The sequence below is a fragment of the Rhododendron vialii genome, chromosome 7a (assembly GCF_030253575.1).
Source record: "Rhododendron vialii isolate Sample 1 chromosome 7a, ASM3025357v1".
Classification (NCBI taxonomy): Eukaryota; Viridiplantae; Streptophyta; class Magnoliopsida; order Ericales; family Ericaceae; genus Rhododendron; species Rhododendron vialii.
Window position 1 is genome coordinate 4,514,390 of NC_080563.1, and position 21,597 is coordinate 4,535,986.

The 21,597-nt window shown below is 40.4% G+C and overlaps 3 protein-coding genes and 1 non-coding gene across 4 annotated transcripts in view; 1 reads left to right on the plus strand and 3 right to left on the minus strand.

Moving 5' to 3' along the window:
• Positions 1-21,597, minus strand: part of LOC131333609 (very-long-chain aldehyde decarbonylase CER1-like) — a 44,495-nt gene that overhangs the window by 14,022 nt on the left and 8,876 nt on the right. The window lies entirely within an intron of this gene.
• LOC131332544 (uncharacterized) lies at positions 4,808-5,998 on the plus strand. The gene has a single exon (XM_058366850.1). It carries the CDS (start codon positions 4,808-4,810, stop codon positions 5,996-5,998), a length of 1,191 nt encoding a protein of 396 aa, XP_058222833.1.
• Positions 5,372-5,478, minus strand: LOC131335002 (small nucleolar RNA R71). The gene has a single exon (XR_009202396.1). It is a non-coding gene; the product is annotated as a small nucleolar RNA R71 (small nucleolar RNA).
• On the minus strand, positions 18,850-19,604 carry LOC131333610 (uncharacterized). The gene is made up of 2 exons (XM_058368221.1): positions 19,471-19,604; positions 18,850-19,387 (listed from the first exon to the last, which is right to left on the minus strand). Exons 1-2 carry the CDS (start codon positions 19,589-19,591, stop codon positions 19,179-19,181), a joined length of 330 nt encoding a protein of 109 aa, XP_058224204.1. The 5' UTR covers positions 19,592-19,604; the 3' UTR covers positions 18,850-19,178.

A 21,597-nucleotide genomic window follows, 5' to 3' on the forward strand; every position in this document is an offset into this window, starting at 1 on the left:
AATTGTTGGTAGAAGATGAAGTTTGGAATCAATATGTCCAAGTAAGTAATCAATATTCTTGCAATTTATATAAACTCATGTTTACGGTAATTTTTGAACATTTTTCCTACTATTTGTGTAGGTCAATCGACGAGCTAGGCACATGAGAGAAATGCAATTTCTCAATTACAATCGTTGGTGCCATTGCTTTAGACGTCAGTACTGATGTGGAGAAGTCGGAAGCTTAAGACAGATGTTGGACAATAAATTTGTACCTTTCGTAATGTACCTCAACTAAATGTTTAAATTTATTTGAGAATTAAACTTTGTGTTCATATTACAGTCTTTCCAAAATGTTTGAAAAATACGTACAAGTTCAATCAGAATCAAATAGATGTGCCAAGATTATACAACATAAGAAACCTAAAAAAAAAACTACAACGAAGTATGTGGTTAGACTAGTTCGACATTGAACTTCCAAAGCACTTGCGGATGTGGAAATATTGTGACTTGATTGTTGTTCGATTCGAACCGACTGCATTTGAAGGAGCCGGTATCTTTCCTCATGGAACTGTAACAATGTTCCTTTCGCTTCGTCGAACGTGGTGTATCTTTTGAACAAGTTCCTTGGATATCCATTAACCTACAATCCCGCGGTCTCCCAACTTGTATAGATTCCCGGATTACGGCCAACGAAAACCACCAAATAGTATTTTTTTATCTTCCTTTGACATTGTAAAATTTACGAGAAAAAATCGATTATCATATTTATAACATAATAAATACTAATATTAAGTTTATATGTAGTTGGCTCAGATTTTTTTTCCATCGGCACATCGTGCACCACTTGGCTACAACTTATGTTGCCAAATGGAGATTAAATCATTGACCCTCATAGGTTGTCTCGCCAAGACGAGTGCCTCACCTTCAAATTTGTCGGTCATATCATCATAGCCTGTGGAACATGTAGCAAGAAACAGATTGTAAGACAGCCAAGAAACAAAATACCAGCATGTAGCAACCACACCACAGAGTAAACAACAGAACTGGATTGCTCTCAGAGTAACCAAGAAACAGATTGTAAGACAGCCAAGAAACAACATAAAATTGCCGAAGAAACAACATCAGCAGTGCCCAATAAACAACACCAAAACTGGCCAACAATTGCCCAAAAAAACTGGCCAAGAATGTGCATCAAAACTGTCCAAGAAACAACAAAAAAACTGGCCATAAACCAGCAACCAATGAGCCAAAAAACCAGCATGAAAACCATTCCAATCTTGCCATAAGACAAAGCCAAAGAAAGTGCACCAACACAGTCCAACAAATAGCCAAAAAACTGCCAAAGAAACAGATAAAAAAATTACCAGAAAGGTGTCCAAAAAAACTACAGATGATTAATTGGGTATCACAGAATGGCAATGAAAATTCGTTATGTACTTGTGTTGTTTTTTATGACTGGTCCAAAGCTATGGTGAGAAGTGAAAACCAACTCAATAGAGAAGTAAACGTGCAACTCATTCAACCAAAGGCAGAAAGAAGCTATCATGTCATGTGGCTCCAATTCCATCTCCATTTTCCTAGATAGAGGAAAAATGACTACTTTTTTTTGTTTTTTTTAAAGTGTTTAGTTTGACACAATACAAGAAATATCATTGCTATCGACAAATTTGTGTGTTGTTGTCAATGTTCATGCACCTTATCCTTCTCCCTATCGGGGTCTCTGCCATTCCCAAACTCCTTTTATGGAGGACCACAAAAAAATAGACCCCTGCACCAATCAGAGGGAAGCACCAACAAGGTACGGACACAAACACGTGATATCTAGATGGTACAAACATTAGATGTGATATCTAGATAGTGCGGACACAAATAAGCGACACAAGTTAAATGAGCAGACACTGACAATTTCAAACAACTATAGGAAATGACATGACACTGTCATGTTAAAGCTGCAATTAAACTTCACAGAGTTTTCCATGATGTATGTGTGAACAGTTATTGGAGAGAATGAATAAAATGCAAAGAAATGAAAATGGAAATTACAAAGACAGAGAGATATGTACACACACATATATACATATGGACATATATGTATTTATGCATATTCGTACTTAAACACTATTTTATCAACCATAAGATTTAACACCATGCAATGTAGAGGCAAGAATCATCTCTGACATCCAAATCCTCCAAGCCAAATTAATCCTTAGGTCCGAAGATTGTGACTATTCAGTCACTGAATAGTGGTTCAAACCCGTGTCACAACTTAAATCGTGGTTCAAAATGCACAGAATGAGATAAAAAAAAATAACTATTTCGAGTTAAGGCAACTCAGATCTACAATCCGTACAATAAAATTAAGGCAAAATCAACCTATATGGAGTTTCAAGATTTATAGGGCAACTCAGATAAGCTATGGAGTACCGTGGGTGAAAAATCACACCTAACATCAAAAACCCCAAAATCAATCAAAAACTCAATCCAACGAAACATAGACAGTCTTCAAAAACCATAAAAACGATAGCAAATGGAGTGAACAACCATACCTTAGCCCGTGTAAAGAGGAAGATGAGGGAGAGTTGTAACCGTCGGTAAGGCGATGGAGTCACCAGAGTTCTTCGGCGACCTCCTTTCTTCTCTCTCTCTCTCTCTCTCTCTCTCTCTCTCTCTCTCTCTCTTTTCTCTCTTCGTTGGTCTGGGTAAAAGAACATGATGAAACAAGAAATGGGATGACAAAGGATAAATGAAAGGGGGATTTGGAGGAGTAAAACCGTCTCAAAACCTCCCGGATCTGCCAACGACGGGGTCTGAGCTCTGCTTCACAAACCCACCTTCAGCCGGACATGAATCCTCTACAGTATTTATCTCCACCTTCCAAAAATCTGAATCAAACACCGGATTTGAAGGACACCAGACGTAGAAATCAGGGGCTCACATATCCCCCTTCATCTCCTTCATCCAAACAGCCCGTAAGGCGGCCGGCCGCATCTAGTGGACTTGACTGCATTAGTGAATTCAGTAGAAGAAAATAAACAGCGGCAATAAATTCATAATTGAATTTCCAACAGTGCTAAATTGTTTGACCTCATAATATTGCGCTAGCTAGCTCCACATACTTTTTTTAATGTCTAAGATTAGTGATAAGCCCTCTATAATGTAAATAATAGGGCTTATCTCTCTCATTTTTTGTCACACACACGTGCTTAACTTACTTTATTAAGATGATATTGCGCGGAGTTGGTGTTTTTGGCCCTTGCAGGTTTAAGGTGGAAATAAGGCGTGTTTTGATGCCATGGATCAATTCCAAGGGTATCCGTACACCCGAGGCCACTTGGCACTCCATCGCCGAGTCCCAAGAATGATGAACAGTAGCTTTGGAGGGTGTGCGGGACAACGGAAGCCCAAAGGGCATGGAAAGGCTAAAGAACCAAAGGAGACAGAAATCTGTCCAGCCGCTACCCGTAGCCCAAAAATGGTACTACCCGTAGCCAGTGATCAGAAGCTGTGTCAAATTGCAAAACGAGACTACTACCCGTAGCCCAAAAATGGTACTACCCGTAGCACCTGGGATTTTCTGCCTATTTTTGTACCCGACCAAGCAACAACTTAGGGGTATTTAGGACTTTTGTAACTCTTTTTTAAGGGGCTATAAATACTTTCAAGCCTGATTTCAGTAGGGTATCTTTACTTTGGCACTCTCTCTCTCTCTCTACCTCCATTAATGGAGCTCCCATCTCTCTCTTCATTTATGCTTTGAGGAGGATTTTTGAGTACGATCCGTCTACTTCCAAAGCTTTTAGTCTTCATTAAAGGTGTAAGGAATCTCATTCTCTTCGAGGATCTTGTCTTTATTTCGAATTTAATCAATGTTTAGTTTTCTCCTTACCATTACCCGTGCTCATTTCATGTCTTCTTACGATATGTGTGAGTAGTGTAGTAAGGTTAGGTTGTGGGATGGTTAGCATCCCGTAACCAAGGGTGTTGCTTGTTCTTCTCATGTAATTTTCGTTTTTATAGCTTAAGCATATGCTAGGGTCAATTTTAAGTATCAAAACTTTGAGGTGTTAATCTCTTTGATCAAATGTAGGCAAGGGTTAAACTTCTTGCCACATTTGATACTTGGAGCTATGTCCCTCCTTGTGTTTGTCTAAATGCACCAAAAGAACCCTAGACATGTTTAACACTTTGGTTAAAAAGAGAAGAATCAAGTTTATCCTTGCGTTATGGGTGTTAATTATTCCTAAACCTAGCCTTTAGGTTAATCTCCAGTTAAAAATCCGTAGTTAGGTTAAGTAGCAAGTTAACTAAATCGTTCAGTTGGCCGTCTCAACGCCGAAGTTTGGTTGGCGGTCCTAACGCTAAATCTCTACGCGAGCTAATCTCTGAAAACAAGTTATGGATGCGCTCCCTGTGGATTCGACCCCGGACTTCCGGGTATTATGCTTTCAACCGACCTAACCCTACGCTTGGGGTATTCTTATTGCAACACACATTAAGGTCGCAAGCATTTTTGGCGCCGTTGCCGGGGAGCGCTTTCTTTTATAGCTTATCTTTGGAGGTTCGCCAACCCATTGTAAGTATCTCGTTAATTTTTACTTTGTGTGATTTGTAATTAATCTAGTGGATACCTCTAACTTGAGCCTCTCAAACGTGAGGTGTAACGAAGCTAGAGTAAGTACGAATCACCTTTTCTTTTATTGCTTTTCTTATTGAGGCGGCGGCATAGCCCCTCGAAGCTATTGTTAGGAGGTGGCGGCATAGCCCCTCTTGTCTGTTTACTTTAATCTTGTTGTCCATTGTTTCTCGAGAAAGGGTTTTCAAGTGTATGCATGGTGGTCATCGTGGAGCCTTTCGGAGCCCAACTTCTAAAAGGCTTCATAGATCTTTTTCTCCTCCTCGACCCAAAACTCCTCGTCGGGTTCGAGCTAGGACACCACCACCCCAAAGAATTCCTTTTTCTGTAAGAACCCCTCCTCGAGAAAGAATGGCCGGAAACGGTGAAGGCGAAATGCCACCGGTTGTGCCTGAAAGGACCATGAGTGTCTATATGAATCCGGCCCGTTCTACTCCGCGGCCCACTATAGTCCTTCCGGCCGCAACCGAGGCGAATAACTTCACCGTTAAAATGCATCACATTAACATGATGCCATCTTTTTATGGCAAAGACAAAGAATGCCCGTACACTCATATGCGGGCATTCGAGGAATTGGTATCCACAATAGTGTCCACGCCCGCTCAACTTGAGTCCGCAAAGCTAAAACTCTTCCCATTTTCAGTAAAAGACAAAGCCAAGATTTGGTTGAATAACATGAGGCCCCAATCCTTGGCAAACTGGGCGGATTTATCAAAGGCTTTCTACATGAAATTTTTTCCCCCTCATCTCACAAAGGAACTCATGCATCAAATCCAAACGTTTAAACAAAAAGAGGGGGAATCATTTTACCAATATTGGGAAAGGTACAAGGATTTGCTAAACTCCATCCCACATCATGGCCTCCCAACTTTTCAAAAGGTCGAGTACTTGTTAAAGGGATGTTTCCAAAGTACTCGACACCTTATGGATAGCATGTGTGCTGGTGGAGTTATGGCAAAAACCCCTGAAGCGGCGTGGGACTATTTTGAGGAATTAGCTGAAAAAACTCAAAACTGGGATTGCTCGGACCCCTCTGAAAAGAATGTGTTTAATCCGGTTCCGAGCAATTCCGGTAAATTTCAATTGAATGAGCAAAATGAGCTAGCCCACAAGGTCGCCCAGCTTTCCCGCCAAATTGAAACTTTACAACTCAACAAAGTTGCTGGGGTGGCCTCTGTGGCCAAGGCGGAAGACATTTGTGTTTTATGTGAAGTTGCAGGTCATGCTACGGGGGATTGTCAAATGCTCCCTGCCGTTAAGGATATTCTCCAAGGAACCGGCCCATCGGAGGTCAACGCCGTTAATCAACGGTTTGACCCTTATTCTCAGACTTTCAATCCGGGTTGGAAGATGCATCCTAATTTCCGGTGGAGCGATTCTTAACCTCCCGGACCGCCACAAGTTCCACCGCCTCAACAAAACCAAGCTTTCCGGCCTTCTCAATCTCAAGGAGCGCCGAGGTTTTCTCAACATCAACAACCACCGGGATTTGCACCTCCGGGACCTCCTCATGGGCAAAATCAATTCCAACCTCAAAAGCGATCTTTGGAGGATATTATGTCATCTTTTATGCAAAGTCAAACGTCCCTCAACGAGCAAACCACTCAAACGCTTGGGGAAATCAAAAATCAAATGGCAAAGTTGACTAATACGGTGGGGGTTCTTCAACAAGAAAAGGGGAAGCTTCCGACTCAACCCCAAGCAAATCCCAACGGAACTCATTTTCTGGGGAGCTCTTCGGTGCCTAGTCCCGAGCAAGCCAAGTCCATTATAACATTGCGGAGTGGCAAGGAAGTTGATACGGCCGTTGTCCCCAAGCCTAGCAAGCCACGGGTTACACCTATTGTATCGCAAGCACCGGATGTTTTTATTGACTCACCAACCTCGGAGCCTTCTCCCGTTGGTGAGCAACCGGCAAAATCTCAAGAGGAAGAACCCAAAGGCCCCGCCTCTCAATTTCCGACTCCTTTTCCCCAAAGATTGAAGGCACCGGCCCGTGCCAATACCAATGCCGAGATCTATGAGCTTTTCAAGCAAGTGAGAATCAATATTCCGTTGGTGGATGCCGTCAAGCAAATTCCCACGTATGCCAAGTTTCTCAAAGACTTATGCACTCAAAAGCGTAAGTTGAATGTTCAAAAGAAGGTTTTCTTGACGGAACAAGTGAGCTCTATTATTCAAACCAACGTGGTTCCCAAGTATAAAGATCCGGGTTGTCCAACCATCTCCATCACCATTGGCGACAAGAAGATTGAAAAAGCCCTCCTCGATTTGGGGGCTAGTGTGAACTTGCTTCCGTATTCTATTTATGAACAACTTGGATTGGGGGAGATGAGGCCAACATCGGTGACCCTTCAATTGGCTGATAGAAGCATTCGTGTTCCACGCGGGATGGTGGAGGATGTACTCGTGCAAGTAGATAACTTTATCTATCCTGTGGATTTTATCGTGTTGGATACATGCCCTGTGCCCTCCTCGCAAGTGTCAACGTCGACTCCGGTCATTCTTGGGCGTCCATTCCTGGCCACTTCCAATGCCGTTATCCATTGCCGAAGCGGTTTGCTAAACCTCACTTTCGGCAACATGAGGATGGAGGTGAATGTGTTTAATATCGGAAGCCAAATGGGGGATGACGAGTGTGTTCATGAAGTCAATCTTATTGATTCTTTGGTCCAAGAGCATATGGACACTTTCTTGTGTAAGGATCCGTTGGAGGTGTGCCTTACCGCCGAAGAAAAAAATTTTCTTGACTCATTGGAGGTGGAGTATTTGTGTTCTTTGCTTGACATTGAAGATGTTTGTGGGACGGACGTATGGTCTCCGAAATTTGAAGAGTTGCCTCCTCTCGAGAGCAAGACCCTTCCCTCGAGTATTCAATCACCAAAACTCGAGTTGAAGGTCCTCCCGGAAACATTGAAATATGCCTTTTTAGGTGAAAATGAAACTTACCCGGTGGTGATCTCCTCCTCTCTCGTCGGCTCGCAAGAATCCCAACTCCTTGAAATTCTAAAGCGGCATACCAAAGCCATTGGTTGGTCTATCGCGGATATTAAGGGGATCGATGCTTCAATTTGTTCCCACCACATTTCCCTCGAGGACGACGTCAAACCTTCTCGCCAACCCCAACGCCGGTTGAATCCCATAATGAAAGATGTGGTGAAGGCGGAGGTTTTGAAACTCTTGGATGTGGGAATTATTTATCCTATTGCCGACAGTAAGTGGGTTAGCCCCATTCAAGTAGTTCCCAAGAAATCCGGTGTCACGGTGGTACCCAACGCCAACAATGAATTGGTCCCTACTCGAGTCACTACCGGATGGCGTGTGTGTATCGATTATCGGAAGCTTAACGCTAGCACTCGGAAGGACCATTTCCCTCTACCTTTCATTGATCAAATTTTGGAGCGAGTGGCGGGACATGCTTATTATTGCTTTCTAGACGGATATTCGGGGTACAACCAAATAGAAGTCGCCTTACCCGATCAAGAGAAAACGACGTTCACTTGTCCTTTTGGGACCTTCGCTTATCGACGCATGCCATTCGGCTTGTGTAATGCGCCCGGAACCTTCTCACGGTGTATGATGGGCATATTTAGCGATATGATTGAGAAGATCGTCGAGGTATTTATGGATGATTTCTCGGTGTTTGGTGACTCATTTGAATCTTGCTTGGAAAATTTGGAGAAGGTGTTGGCAAGGTGTGAGGCGAAAAATTTGGTGCTCAATTGGGAAAAATGCCATTTCATGGTGACTCATGGTATCGTGTTGGGTCATATTGTATCGTCGAACGGTATCGAAGTCGACAAGGCCAAGATTGATCTTATTGCCACCCTCCCGACCCCTAAATGTGTCAAGGACATCCGCTCTTTCCTCGGGCATGCCGGTTTCTATCGGCGTTTTATCAAAGATTTTAGTGCAATATCTCGGCCATTGTGCCATCTTCTCTCAAAGGATACCCCGTTTGAATGGACTCCGGCGTGTGAGGAAGCATTCAATAAGTTGAAATCAAGTCTCACTTCTCCTCCCATTGTACAAACACCGGATTGGAATTTGCCATTTGAACTCATGTGCGACGCTAGTGATTATGCGGTTGGGGCGGTTCTCGGGCAAAGAAAGGACAAAAATCCTTATGTTATCTATTATGCGAGCAAGACTCTAAACGAAGCTCAAATGAACTATTCCACCACCGAGAAAGAGTTGCTTGCCGTCGTCTTTGCCTTAGACAAATTCCGGTCATATTTGGTGGGATCTCCCATTACTGTTTACACCGATCATGCCGCTTTGAAATACCTCTTCACGAAGCAAGATGCGAAAGCTCGATTAATCCGATGGATCTTATTGCTCCAAGAATTCAACATCACGATCAAGGATAAGAAGGGAGTGGAGAATGTGGTGGCGGATCACTTATCCCGTCTTGAGTTTGAGGATTCTTCCTCGAGGATTCCAATTGTCGACTCATTTCCGGATGAACAACTTTTTGCCGTTTCAAGTTGCCCGTGGTACGCTGACATCGTCAACTATCTTGTCACCGGGCGACTTCCGGACCATTGGACCCCACAAGACCGGAGGCTTTTTCTTAGTGAGGTGAAAAGATTCTTCTTTGATGATCCTTATCTTTTCAAATATTGTTCGGACCAAATTATCCGGCGGTGTGTGCCCGATGACGATCAACGGGGGATTCTCTCATTTTGCCATACCGAGGCATGTGGTGGCCATTTCTCTCATAAAAAGACCACCGCCAAAATTCTCCAATGTGGATTCTATTGGCCAAATCTTCACAAGGATGCTTATGCATTTTGCCGGGCTTGTGAGCAATGCCAAAAACTAGGTGCGGTGACTCGGAGGAACATGATGCCCCTCACCAATATCCTAGTCGTGGAAGTGTTTGATTGTTGGGGAATTGACTTTATGGGCCCATTTCCAAATTCTTACGGGTTCCTTTATATTCTCTTGGCGGTGGACTACGTGTCCAAATGGGTTGAAGCCGTGGCTACACGCACCAACGATCATGCAGTGGTGCTTGATTTTCTCAAGGAGCATATTTTGTCAAGGTTCGGAACGCCCCGGGCCATTATAAGCGATCAAGGGTCACACTTCTGCAATCGGCCTTTTACGGTCCTCATGAAGAAGTATGGCATTACCCACAAGGTATCCACCGCCTATCATCCACAAACCAATGGCCAAGCCGAGCTCGCCAATCGTGAGGTAAAACACATTTTGGAAAAAACCGTTAATCCGAACCGGAAGGATTGGTCACTTCGTCTGACCGATGCCTTGTGGGCATACCGAACCGCGTACAAGACCGTGCTAGGCGCTTCGCCCTATCGGCTTGTCTACGGTAAGGCGTGTCACCTCCCGGTTGAGTTGGAACATAAGGCATATTGGGCGATAAAATCTTTAAACTTTCGGTTGCCCGACGCCGGCGTTCATCGTAAACTCCAACTCAACGAACTCGAGGAAATCCGGCGGGATGCTTATGATAATACCAACATTTATAAATCAAAAGTCAAAGAATTTCATGATAAGAATATCCAAAGAAAGAATTTTGATGTTGGGCAAAAAGTGTTATTGTACAATTCTAAACTCCATGTTTTTCCCGGAAAATTGCGATCTCGTTGGGAGGGGCCCTATGTTGTGCACAAAGTTTTTCCACACGGTGCCATTGAAGTTGTGAATCCCGCCAATGGTCATATTTTTAAAGTGAATGGTCAACGTTTAAAACCGTTTTTGGAAAATTTTGCGGTGGAGGACACGGTGGAGGAGTTAGTTGATCCGGTTTATCCGGATGATCCGTTGGTTTGAAAGGTTCTAAAAATAAAAATGTTTTCACGGGGAGCTTTTGCGTACTTCTGGACTTAATTGTTTGGAAGGCCCGGCCTCTTCGGGGGTACCCATCATTGACTTGGGTTATAGCTTCGCACGCCGCTATTCAAACAAGGTTCGTGTACCCAGCTCCGGTTAGTAAGGGCAAATTTTTTGTGGTCCGGTATAACCACCCGTGCTTCGCTTAAGATGTTGTCTAACTTGCTTTACGACACCTTAAGTGAAACATGGGGAGAAAAGTAGTACCCGTTTAATCACGTGACGATTCGGTGGATTTAAATACTTGTTCATAATAATTTCTGGGCCGGGCTATCACGAGCCGGCGGTGCTAATGTCGTTTGTCTCCTATTAGGTAGTTGGTTCTTAAGTCTTTTGCAGGGTAACACGCTACCGCACCAGCCTTGGTAGTTTGGGTCTAAAAACCGGGGTGAGTGAGGCATTCAGGAGCCCTAAGCATGGGTGCGACTATGTGTCGCGGTTGTTAGCCCAAGAAAGCTCCGGCGATGGCTCTGTGCGACTAGCTATGGTTCCGATGGCGGGGCCGAAAGAGTGGGCCTTGGAAGCGGTTCCGATGACGAACGGTGGCATTGACGAAAAATCCTCCAACTTGGTCGAGGTATCGGGTGGTTGACATTCCACACCGTCGGTACATTTTTGTTCTCCCTTCCCTTATTTTCCGTCTCTTTGCATCGAGGGCGCTGCATATTTCAAGTTGGGGGGGATAGATTATTTATGGTTTGCGTTTTCGATTTTGCATAGAAAATTTTAAAATTTTTTGTGCAATTTTCCCTTGTAATTAGTGATTTCAAGTGCTAGATACTTAGATTATGCTCAATTTTCCTAATAATGGCAAGAGTCGAGCACCCTGTCGAATTTGATTATGTGTTGAATCCATGTGCATGCATATATATGAACTTTGTTGAACAAATTGAGCTCCAAGGTGTGTCAAGTAGTATGCATCGCTTAGAGTTGAAGTTCGTTTTGAAGCATCCCATGCTTGTTTGTCTCTTTCCGCACTTGCGTAAATAATTTCCGTTTGTTCATACTTGAGTAGTTTAGATATCTTTTATGCATCATATTGGAGTTGATTGGCGTATGTAGGAAATGATACAAGGCAATTTTTGCATGATAAAACCTCAAAAGAGTCCCCTTGTCCTTAATTTTGAACCAAAGTCCGAGTCTCCGTTTATTGCTCAAGCTTAGGGAACCGGATGTTTGGAGGGTTGTGTGAAATTGTGTGTCAATGATCTAAGGTGCTTTGGGATGGTGTGAACCAGATAGAAGTGGTTGGGATGCAAAAGAACGAAGAATTGATATGTGATTCCCTATCTCCCCTCACACACTTCAAAAGTTAAAGCCCCAAATTTTCATCTCCCTCTCCAAAGCTCTTGGAATTAGCCCCTCAATCTCTCTCACTACAAATCTCACCTCAAATGACCCTATTCCTCAAAGAAAAATCAAAGAAGTGCTATGAAAGAGCAAAAATCGAATTTGAAAGAGGGTTGAATACTATCATGAGAGGATTGGTTAGACATCCAGACTAGCATATATTCCGGATGTGAAGGAGTCTGATGAGAAGGGAGAGCTCGAGGCTCAATAACGTGAGGAGCCGGATGAGAATTATGACTAGGTGTGGTGGAGTCGGTGGTAGTAATTCTAGTAGGACATAACTAGTAGTTTTTCTTCATTTCATTTTCGTAACCTTGTTTGGTGATTGGCTAATACATGTGGCCGTGGTTTGGGTAGTTTAGGGGATGGTAGTGGCCAAGGGTAGTTGAAACCAAGCAGAAATTTATGGCCGCTACCCTTTTTGTTTCCCTTTTCTTGGCACCAAGGTCATTATAAGCTATTAAAGTCCTTAATTGATCCTAATGTACGCTCGTCTAACTCTTTTTGATGCGTGATCGATATCTAAAGCTAATTTAGTATGAAATTTCTATTAATTCAGTTAGTTTGTGAATAATTCCTTAGCTCTCTTTGTCGGCGCTCTTTTGATTAGCTTGCATAGCTTCTTCTTTTTGTCTCTTGCTATTGCAAATTCTTGCTAGCGCTTATCATGGGATGTTGTTCTAGTTTTTTTTACTTGGTGAAATTTCATATCTAAGTTTCCCCTTTTGAGTCTTGGAATGGAAATTCAAGGCGGACGTGTGTTGCTTGGCCGTTGGCATAATTTGTTCACCTTAGTTCATTGTATGCATGTGCGTGTTTAGCTTGTAATTGAGTTTGAAGGGGTGTTTGTTTGGACTCATGCCAAGTATCGTTGAGCGTAATTGTTGTATCTTGTTTCAGGGGAACATTGCATAGCATTAGTTACTTACTTTTTTGGGTAAGTTTGCTAGGGACTAGCAAAATCCAAGTTGGGGGGTGTGATAAGCCCTCTATAATGTAAATAATAGGGCTTATCTCTCTCATTTTTTGTCACACACACGTGCTTAACTTACTTTATTAAGATGATATTGCGCGGAGTTGGTGTTTTTGGCCCTTGCAGGTTTAAGGTGGAAATAAGGCGTGTTTTGATGCCATGGATCAATTCCAAGGGTATCCGTACACCCGAGGCCACTTGGCACTCCATCGCCGAGTCCGAAGAATGATGAACAGTAGCTTTGGAGGGTGTGCGGGACAACGGAAGCCCAAAGGGCATGGAAAGGCTAAAGAACCAAAGGAGACAGAAATCTGTCCAGCCGCTACCCGTAGCCCAAAAATGGTACTACCCGTAGCCAGTGATCAGAAGCTGTGTCAAATTGCAAAACGAGACTACTACCCGTAGCCCAAAAATGGTACTACCCGTAGCACCTGGGATTTTCTGCCGATTTTTGTACCCGACCAAGCAACAACTTAGGGGTATTTAGGACTTTTGTAACTCTTTTTTAAGGGGCTATAAATACTTTCAAGCCTGATTTCAGTAGGGTATCTTTACTTTGGCACTCTCTCTCTCTCTCTACCTCCATTAATGGAGCTCCCATCTCTCTCTTCATTTATGCTTTGAGGAGGATTTTTGAGTACGATCCGTCTACTTCCAAAGCTTTTAGTCTTCATTAAAGGTGTAAGGAATCTCATTCTCTTCGAGGATCTTGTCTTTATTTCGAATTTAATCAATGTTTAGTTTTCTCCTTACCATTACCCGTGCTCATTTCATGTCTTCTTACGATATGTGTGAGTAGTGTAGTAAGGTTAGGTTGTGGGATGGTTAGCATCCCGTAACCAAGGGTGTTGCTTGTTCTTCTCATGTAATTTTCGTTTTTATAGCTTAAGCATATGCTAGGGTCAATTTTAAGTATCAAAACTTTGAGGTGTTAATCTCTTTGATCAAATGTAGGCAAGGGTTAAACTTTTTGCCACATTTGATACTTGGAGCTATGTCCCTCCTTGTGTTTGTCTAAATGCACCAAAAGAACCCTAGACATGTTTAACACTTTGGTTAAAAAGAGAAGAATCAAGTTTATCCTTGCGTTATGGGTGTTAATTATTCCTAAACCTAGCCTTTAGGTTAATCTCCAGTTAAAAATCCGTAGTTAGGTTAAGTAGCAAGTTAACTAAATCGTTCAGTTGGCCGTCTCAACGCCGAAGTTTGGTTGGCGGTCCTAACGCTAAATCTCTACGCGAGCTAATCTCTGAAAACAAGTTATGGATGCGCTCCCTGTGGATTCGACCCCGGACTTCCGGGTATTATGCTTTCAACCGACCTAACCCTACGCTTGGGGTATTCTTATTGCAACACACATTAAGGTCGCAAGCAATTAGCCACACAAAAATCTTTTGAAGCACACTTTATTCACAATATACTCCCTCCGTTCTAATTTGGGAGTTCATCTTTCCTTTTTTGGGTGTTCCAAAACAAAGGCCCAATTGGACAAGTTAACATAAAAATGGGTCTAACTCTCTCTTTTTACCATTATATATTTAAAAAGGACAAAAAGTTATGCGTGTGTGAGAGAGAGGGAGAAGTATTCAATTTTGAATGCTTGAACTGACTTTTAATGCAGCCAACTTTACCGCCTGAAATTTAACTTTGCCGTCAGGAAACAACATGTTTCTATTTCAAAAGAGTGCTGCTATTGGTACATACAATATATACATACAATGTACATATAGATTTTGTGGGGTTCAATTCGGGTCCCACAATGATGATCTGAACCTCTCATTATTTTTAAAACATCTTTTTATAGAGCCCTGTAAAAAATCAGCTCAACCCGATATCGGTAAGGATTTTTTCTGAATTTGTAGTGGCGAAACAAGCAGTTAAGTAGTTTCGCCTCCACAAATTAAGAAAAAATCCTTACCGATATCGGGTTGTGCTGATTTTTTACAATGCTCTATAAAAAAATGTTTGAAAAATAATGGGTGGTTTGAATCATCTTTGTGAGACCCGATGTGGGGCCCCACAAAACTGATATGTACATAATATGTACATTTCATATATACCCCTAGCATTTTTTATTGCAAAACCTATTCCAAAAATAAGGGGCAAAATTGGAAAGTTTAAAATCTGTGCAAGTAATAATTATACTCCCTTAAAAAGTTAGAATCCCGAAGTGGGCTCTCAAATTGAAACGGAGGGAGTATCAATTTGACACTACTACGTGTATTTACTTACAGAATTCATTCTATCCCAGCACTATCCTTCTAATTTATCTCCCTTTTTGTTGAGTTAGTGGGTTCAAGTGAACTTAACTTATTTCTTCGTTTTATGTGTTTTATTCGTTTTTTTTTTTAATTTTTGTTAGATTTGTCTGATATATTTTAGATTAATCATCCATCTCGACAAGAGAAGTTTAAAAGTATAAAATTATGACAAAAAGCAAAAAAACTGTTCGCTTAAGACGAAAAAAGTAGTATAAAAAAGATCTTATTTGTCTAAAGTGTTGTCTTATTTGAATTTTTTCAACAAATGTCTATATTTTTATATTTTTCTGATTCGCCTCGTCAAGACAAACGATTAATACCAAAAATTATGGCGAAAAGCTAAAAAAAAGTTTCAAAAAATAAAAAATACCGAAATAAGTTTTAGATTTATAAGTTTACAAGAACGTAGCCTAGTATTAAAAATCAAGCACTATCGTCCGGAATTTATGACTGCCCACGTTTTATAGGGGTACGACTTCCTCTGTCCTGAAAATTTATGTGCCTCTGTGCAGAGGGATTTTTCGGCCATTGGATTGTGTGTATTTTTTTATGCTTTTAATTCAACGACCGAAAAACTCCTCGGCCCAGAGCCACAGGGCTGCGTTTTCGGCATAGAGGATCCCGCCTCCGTTTTATAAACGATATAACGAAGTGGGACCCACATTCGTAAATGTGCGCGTGTTGTACATATTTAGAAGGTAGTTATAATAAGTGAGGGTAATTTTTTTTTTAAATAATTTATTTGAAATTGACTCATTAAATTAGATTACAAATTCTCACCCTTTTCGGTGTCCACATAGACAAATAGCACAAAAATTGTGTACAAATTTTGTTGTGGGGCCCACCACAGGTCCTATACAAACGATCCGAGTCGTTCATTAAGTGTAAAATATTTTTTTAGGGGTCTCCGCAAAAAAAAAAAACTGCTCTATCCGATATTTATAGGCGTTTGATCTAATTATCTAACTTTTAATCATCCGGAAATTAGAATGAAAAGTTATATGATTGGATCAAGCACCTATAGGTATCGGATTGAGCTGATTTTTTACCGAAGACACTTAAAAAAACGTTTTACGTTTAATGAACGGCTCGGATCGCACGGGCTCCACAACAAAATCTGTACGCGATCCGTGCGAGATTGTCTCTGTGGTTAGCAGCGTTGAAAGAAAAAAATGGCTCCGTTCCGGTTTCTTAAAAAATGAACTTTTAGAAAAGGACGGTAATTTCAAGCTCAAAAATCATGTGTATACGCAAATAACTTTCCTACCAATATGAATTTTGTTTGATAGATCTCATTGAGATCTTTTAAACGGTGTAAAAAATAAAAAAAAATTATTTTTCATTTTTATTATATTTAAGCTTGAAATTATATTATTTTTAAAAAAAAAAGTATAAAAAGAAAGCGGAACGGCAAGTCGTTTCAAATTTCTCACCCTTTTTGGCTGAGTTATTAAAACTAAAGAAAACTCTCTAGAACTTAGAAAATTGAACTCGCTAAATAACCTATAAGACATTTTTTTTTAAAAATGTACATTCACTCTCATTCTCTCAGGGAAATTTATATTCGCGGTTCATTTTTTGATGCAGGCACTTCACATTGAAAGTGGAGCACCTGTATCAAAAAATAAAGCACGGATATCAATTTCCTTCTCTCAAACTCAATTTTCGAGCCACGATACTAGTATTTGAGGCCCCATTTGTTAAACATGTTAAGCCATGGGATTGGATTGGGAATCCGAAGGGATTATGAATCCCTTGTTCGTTAACTCAAAACACCTACGGACTACTAATCCTATGGACTACCAATCCGACCAAATAGGGGTTTTGGTAATACCCTGGTAGACATGGTATTCGTAGTCCTGTTCCATGGGACTAAATTATGTTGACCAAATTGCCCTCATTTGGTTCTTCAGTTATCTTAGGACTCGTATATGAAAGCCCTCGAGCCAAAAAATAATTATGACCCTTTAGGATAAAATGATCAGAAAAATAAAATCTTTGCACTGGTTCAAACGGATTGAAAATTTGAGTATTTAATTTTTAAATATAGTTTATATACTAAAAATATAATTAAAAAATTAAGTGCTCCAATTTTCAATCCGTTTGAACCGATGCAAAGATTTTATTTTTCTGATCATTTTATTCTAAAGGATCATAATTAATTTTTTGCTTTAATGCTCTCATATGATTGTTATCCTTCAATTTTGCATAGGGGCAAAAATGAAAATGTATATTATCAATCCAATCCTATCCCATAACATGATATTAATAATCTTATCATATAATCTCATCCCAAACAAACATATTCATTACGAACCCCTTCTCATTACCAATTCTAATTTCATCTCTTTATGAATCACATCTATCTATCACTGTTATCAAACGGGACCTAAGGGTGTTGTAGCCCAGAAAAGGCTACAAAAGAGGCATAACAAAAATCATGGCGATAATCAATAAAAGCAAGAATGCAAGGGTAGTTGATCTGCCACCAATTTAATTAATTCCACCTATGTTAAGATTCCAATCAAGTTGAAAGCATCAGCCCTGCGCGGCCTGTTCAGCCAGGTGGACATGAGAAAACTAATTACTCTTTATCCTCTATGAGGTCGCGTGTTCGAATTCAACAAAGATCAATCATTCAAATCTTGGGATCGCTGGAGGCTTTGCTCGGTCGTTAACTTCAGAACCCCGAAACTAATCAATGTCGCGCGCAAGCTGACCCTATCATTCGGTTATCAAAAGGAAAAAAACAAATCAAGCTCATTGCATCGATAGAAATGATACTCCATATAGAAAGGTTACGAAAGCTACTCTTGTATCGTTTTGGCAATTTTTGCATTAGTGCTATGGTCCCAACAAGTACAATGATGGCTAAAGTCTCAATCTTAGCGTTACGCAATGCTAGCAGACAAATATTAATTTCTGCAACGCCATTGACAAATGCCCCATTTTTTAAATTAGGGAGAATTAAAAATTCATTCGCAGATCTTATTCCACATAAGTATTCATTCCGGTCATTTTGAATAATTATGTTTTCATCCTTTCAAATGTTGAATTACCTATCTTACCCTTTTAATAATATATTCATATATGTTTTATTAAATTGACTTCCTAAATTAGCGGGATTCAACCATTTTTTAATTTAGTAGGATTCAACCATTTCCTAATTTAATGAGATTCAATCTCAATAATTATGGGAGATAATTACGAAAGATGATTTCAAAACTTAAAAGATTCGTAATAATCAAATTTCACCGATTTACATTCAAAAATCATATTTATTTTTTCATTTATACCATGTATTATCATAAAACGTTTTGGAACATGGTAGATTGACCATATTTTTATTTATTGCAAAATTACTATAAAAAATATTTTCAGAGCACATACAATATTCAAACTGACCATGTTTTTCATGGATAATTTATCATGAAAAATAATAAACCAAAATCATGATTTCTCGACGAAACTTGAAAACCCATAACATTCCGGAAAAATAGACTTTTTTTTGGAACATTGATGGATTGACCATGTTTTTATTTTTTCCAAAATTACCGTTTTGGAACATATACAATATTCAAACTGATCATTTTTTTCATGGTTAATTTATCTTGAAAAACAATAAACCAAAATCATGATTTCTTGCGAAACTTGAAAGTCCATAATATTCTGGGAAAATAGTCCTTTTCAAGAGCAACGAAGAACACATAATAAGCCTCATGCATAATCCCAGCTTTGCTAAGAGAAAAAATCAACAAATTAGAGGTGGGTTCAGAAGGAAAATAATTAACGAAAATGATATACGTACCGACCGACCAAAACGTAGGGAAATCGTATTAACGGCCGCGCCGAGCCGTCTCCGGCCACCGAACGGCCGATCCAAGCTTATATATACGAAAAATATGATGTTTAGATCAAGCACCCTATACACATTGGATGCCGTTGATTCCCGTAAGGGCCCCCTCGGTTTTTTTTTTTTATAGAATTTTTGGACAGCTCGAATCAGCGTTCGGTGGCCGAAGACGGCCCGGCCGGCCGTCGGTACGATTTTTCTACGGCGCCGATCGGTACTCATAGCAGTACTCAACAATTAAATCTCAACATGGACTTGAATACAAGTTCATCGATCTGTTGAAAATACCCAAATTTCAATGTCTTCTTCAACAACTTCGAGAACATCGTAAAGAAGGAACAAATCTCGTGGCACACATTTCCCCGGCAATAACAAACGCGTCTCGAGTTTCCCCGTGGTGGTGGCGGGGGTTAGTGGTGAACCAACGACCGTAGGGAGGATACATCGGGCCTTCGGGGCGGTGAAGGCCCTTGAATCTGAATCCGAAAACAGTAGAAGAGAGTGTGGGTTTCGCTGTTTCAGTTTTAAAACATCAAGTACCTAAAAAACCATAACATACCGGCGAGTGGTGGCGGCGGTGAACCGGCGACATTGGGCATTCCAGAATGGGGGGCGGAGGATAAATGGTGTTTGGGTGTTTTAAATGGTGTTGCCGTGTTTTGCCGAGATCCTAAAATCATGCTAAGGACTTTCAAGATTAGTTTTTAGTCCCAAAAATCCCTGCCTATATATATAATAAAGGGTAATTTTGGAATTATTTAAAAGCGAGGATGAAAACATAAATATTTAAAATGACAAGGATGTATACTTACGAGAGATAGAATTTGAGGATGAATCTTTAAAAACTCCTTTAAATTACTACTGATTACGGGTATGCGTTGTTCAAGTACGGCGGCCGCAGCCTACGTACGTAAAAGTGATAAATTTTTACTTGGATAATATCTAAGAAGCCCAAAAGCCGACTTTTTAGACTTTTTCCTTAAATGTTTCTAAAAATACTTGTGTAAAAGTCATAAATTTTTACTTATCGGATTTCTCCCGTCGAGACGAACCAATAATACATAAAAGTTTGACGCAAAACTAACAAATGCAGAAAAAATTTGAATAAGGACAAAACAAAAAAATTATAGTCCATAACTTTTAGGTTAGTAGAAACACCCACATATACAGAATATCTGGGATTAGTCCATAACAAGGAGAATATTTGGTTTCGTTGGCCGCGATTGTGAGGTCTCTCTACTGTAGAGATGGGCATATCCAAAGCGAATGGGTTATGGATTGAAGACAAAGAAAACTCTTTGTTGTTGAAATGGCATCTTTTGATCAGAATAAGGTTAACAAATGACCAAACGCAGATCAATCCTAACGAGAATTTCACAGGAAAAAAATACTACAAAGAACAGGGAAATGGGTGATAAGAGAAACGAAAAGTTATGTCTAAAAAAGAATCTCAAGCTGTCAAAGGTAACAGGGAGTTTCCTTGTGTTTGTATAGTAAAAATTTCGAAAAAATATAAGGAGCTATCTAGGTCTGTCAATGGATCTGATTGGATTTGAATCCGATAGAATTGGAATCTGATATGAATATGAAGTTGCTCGAATCCGATTCGAATTTTATAAACCGGTAATAGTAATTCGAATCCGTAAAATCGATTATCCGAATCCAATTCATTCACAGGCTAGTTGGAGTATTTTACACTATAATGGCTAAAGTCACCTTTTAGCGTTAGGCAAAGCTAGTAGACTAGTAGTGCATATACTGAGTATTAATTTCTGCAACGCGGTTGACAAATTATGCCCCCTCTTTTAAGGTAGGGAAAAATGATGATCAATGACATATTTCGATAATTAATACCCACCAAAGACATTTTCAACATTAACAAATGTTCTCAGCATATTCTTGACGGATATTAATTATCAAAATACGTCATGGGCCGTCATTTTTCCTTTTCTTATTTACTTCTAGTTCTTGGTGGGAACCATAAATAAGCCCACAGGCCACGAAAAGGGCTAATAGCCCATAAGGAAACCAAACCATAAGCCCACAGGCCGCAAAAAGGGCCAAAGGCCCATAAAAAAACAAAACAAAACTTCTCCAATACCCAAATGTCCCGTCCTAGGCCCAAATACCCCTGAACAGTAAATTCTCCTTGGCCCAGTAACTTATTTTATTCTTGTGCTCAAAAAGTACATAACGCTGTTATGCCCACCACCTTATTTCACTGCTTGGCCCAGTAACTTATTTTATTCTTGCGCTCAAAAAGTACATAACGGTGTTACGCCCACCGCCTTATTTCACTGCTTGGCCCAGTAACTTATTTTATTCTTGCGCTCAAAAAGTACACAACGGTGTTACGCCCACCGTCTTATTTCACTGCTCAACTTCTCACCGTCCGTTCCAACAATCAATGGTTTAAATTTTAAAAAACTCTTCTCACTCTTCCAAGGAAGAGTGTTATGAAATTGAGAGCGGTCGAAGCAACGATGACTATTGAATGGTGGGAGTACACTTTCTGGAAAACGTAAAAGGGTTCTGTGCCCTTTCCTTGAAAAAGTTGCATTTTTAGGACGATTGATGCGAGGAAATTTGGCAGTTTGCTTGCGGGTACCACTTTTTCGGCCTTAAAGGTTGCATTCTGCATTCTGAAGAGCTTTTACCTTTTTAAACCTTTTATTTTTTGGTACGA

Excerpts from the sequence above, each read along its gene's own strand:
- LOC131333610 (XM_058368221.1), bottom strand. The coding sequence starts at position 19,591 with ATGATTTTAGGATCTCGGCAAAACACGGCAACACCATTTAAAACACCC. Across the intron at positions 19,388-19,470 it reads ACCGCCGCCACCACTCGCCG|ATTCAAGGGCCTTCACCGCC; the intron begins GTATGTTATGGT and ends TTTCGGATTCAG.
- LOC131332544 (XM_058366850.1), top strand. The coding sequence starts at position 4,808 with ATGCATGGTGGTCATCGTGGAGCCTTTCGGAGCCCAACTTCTAAAAGG.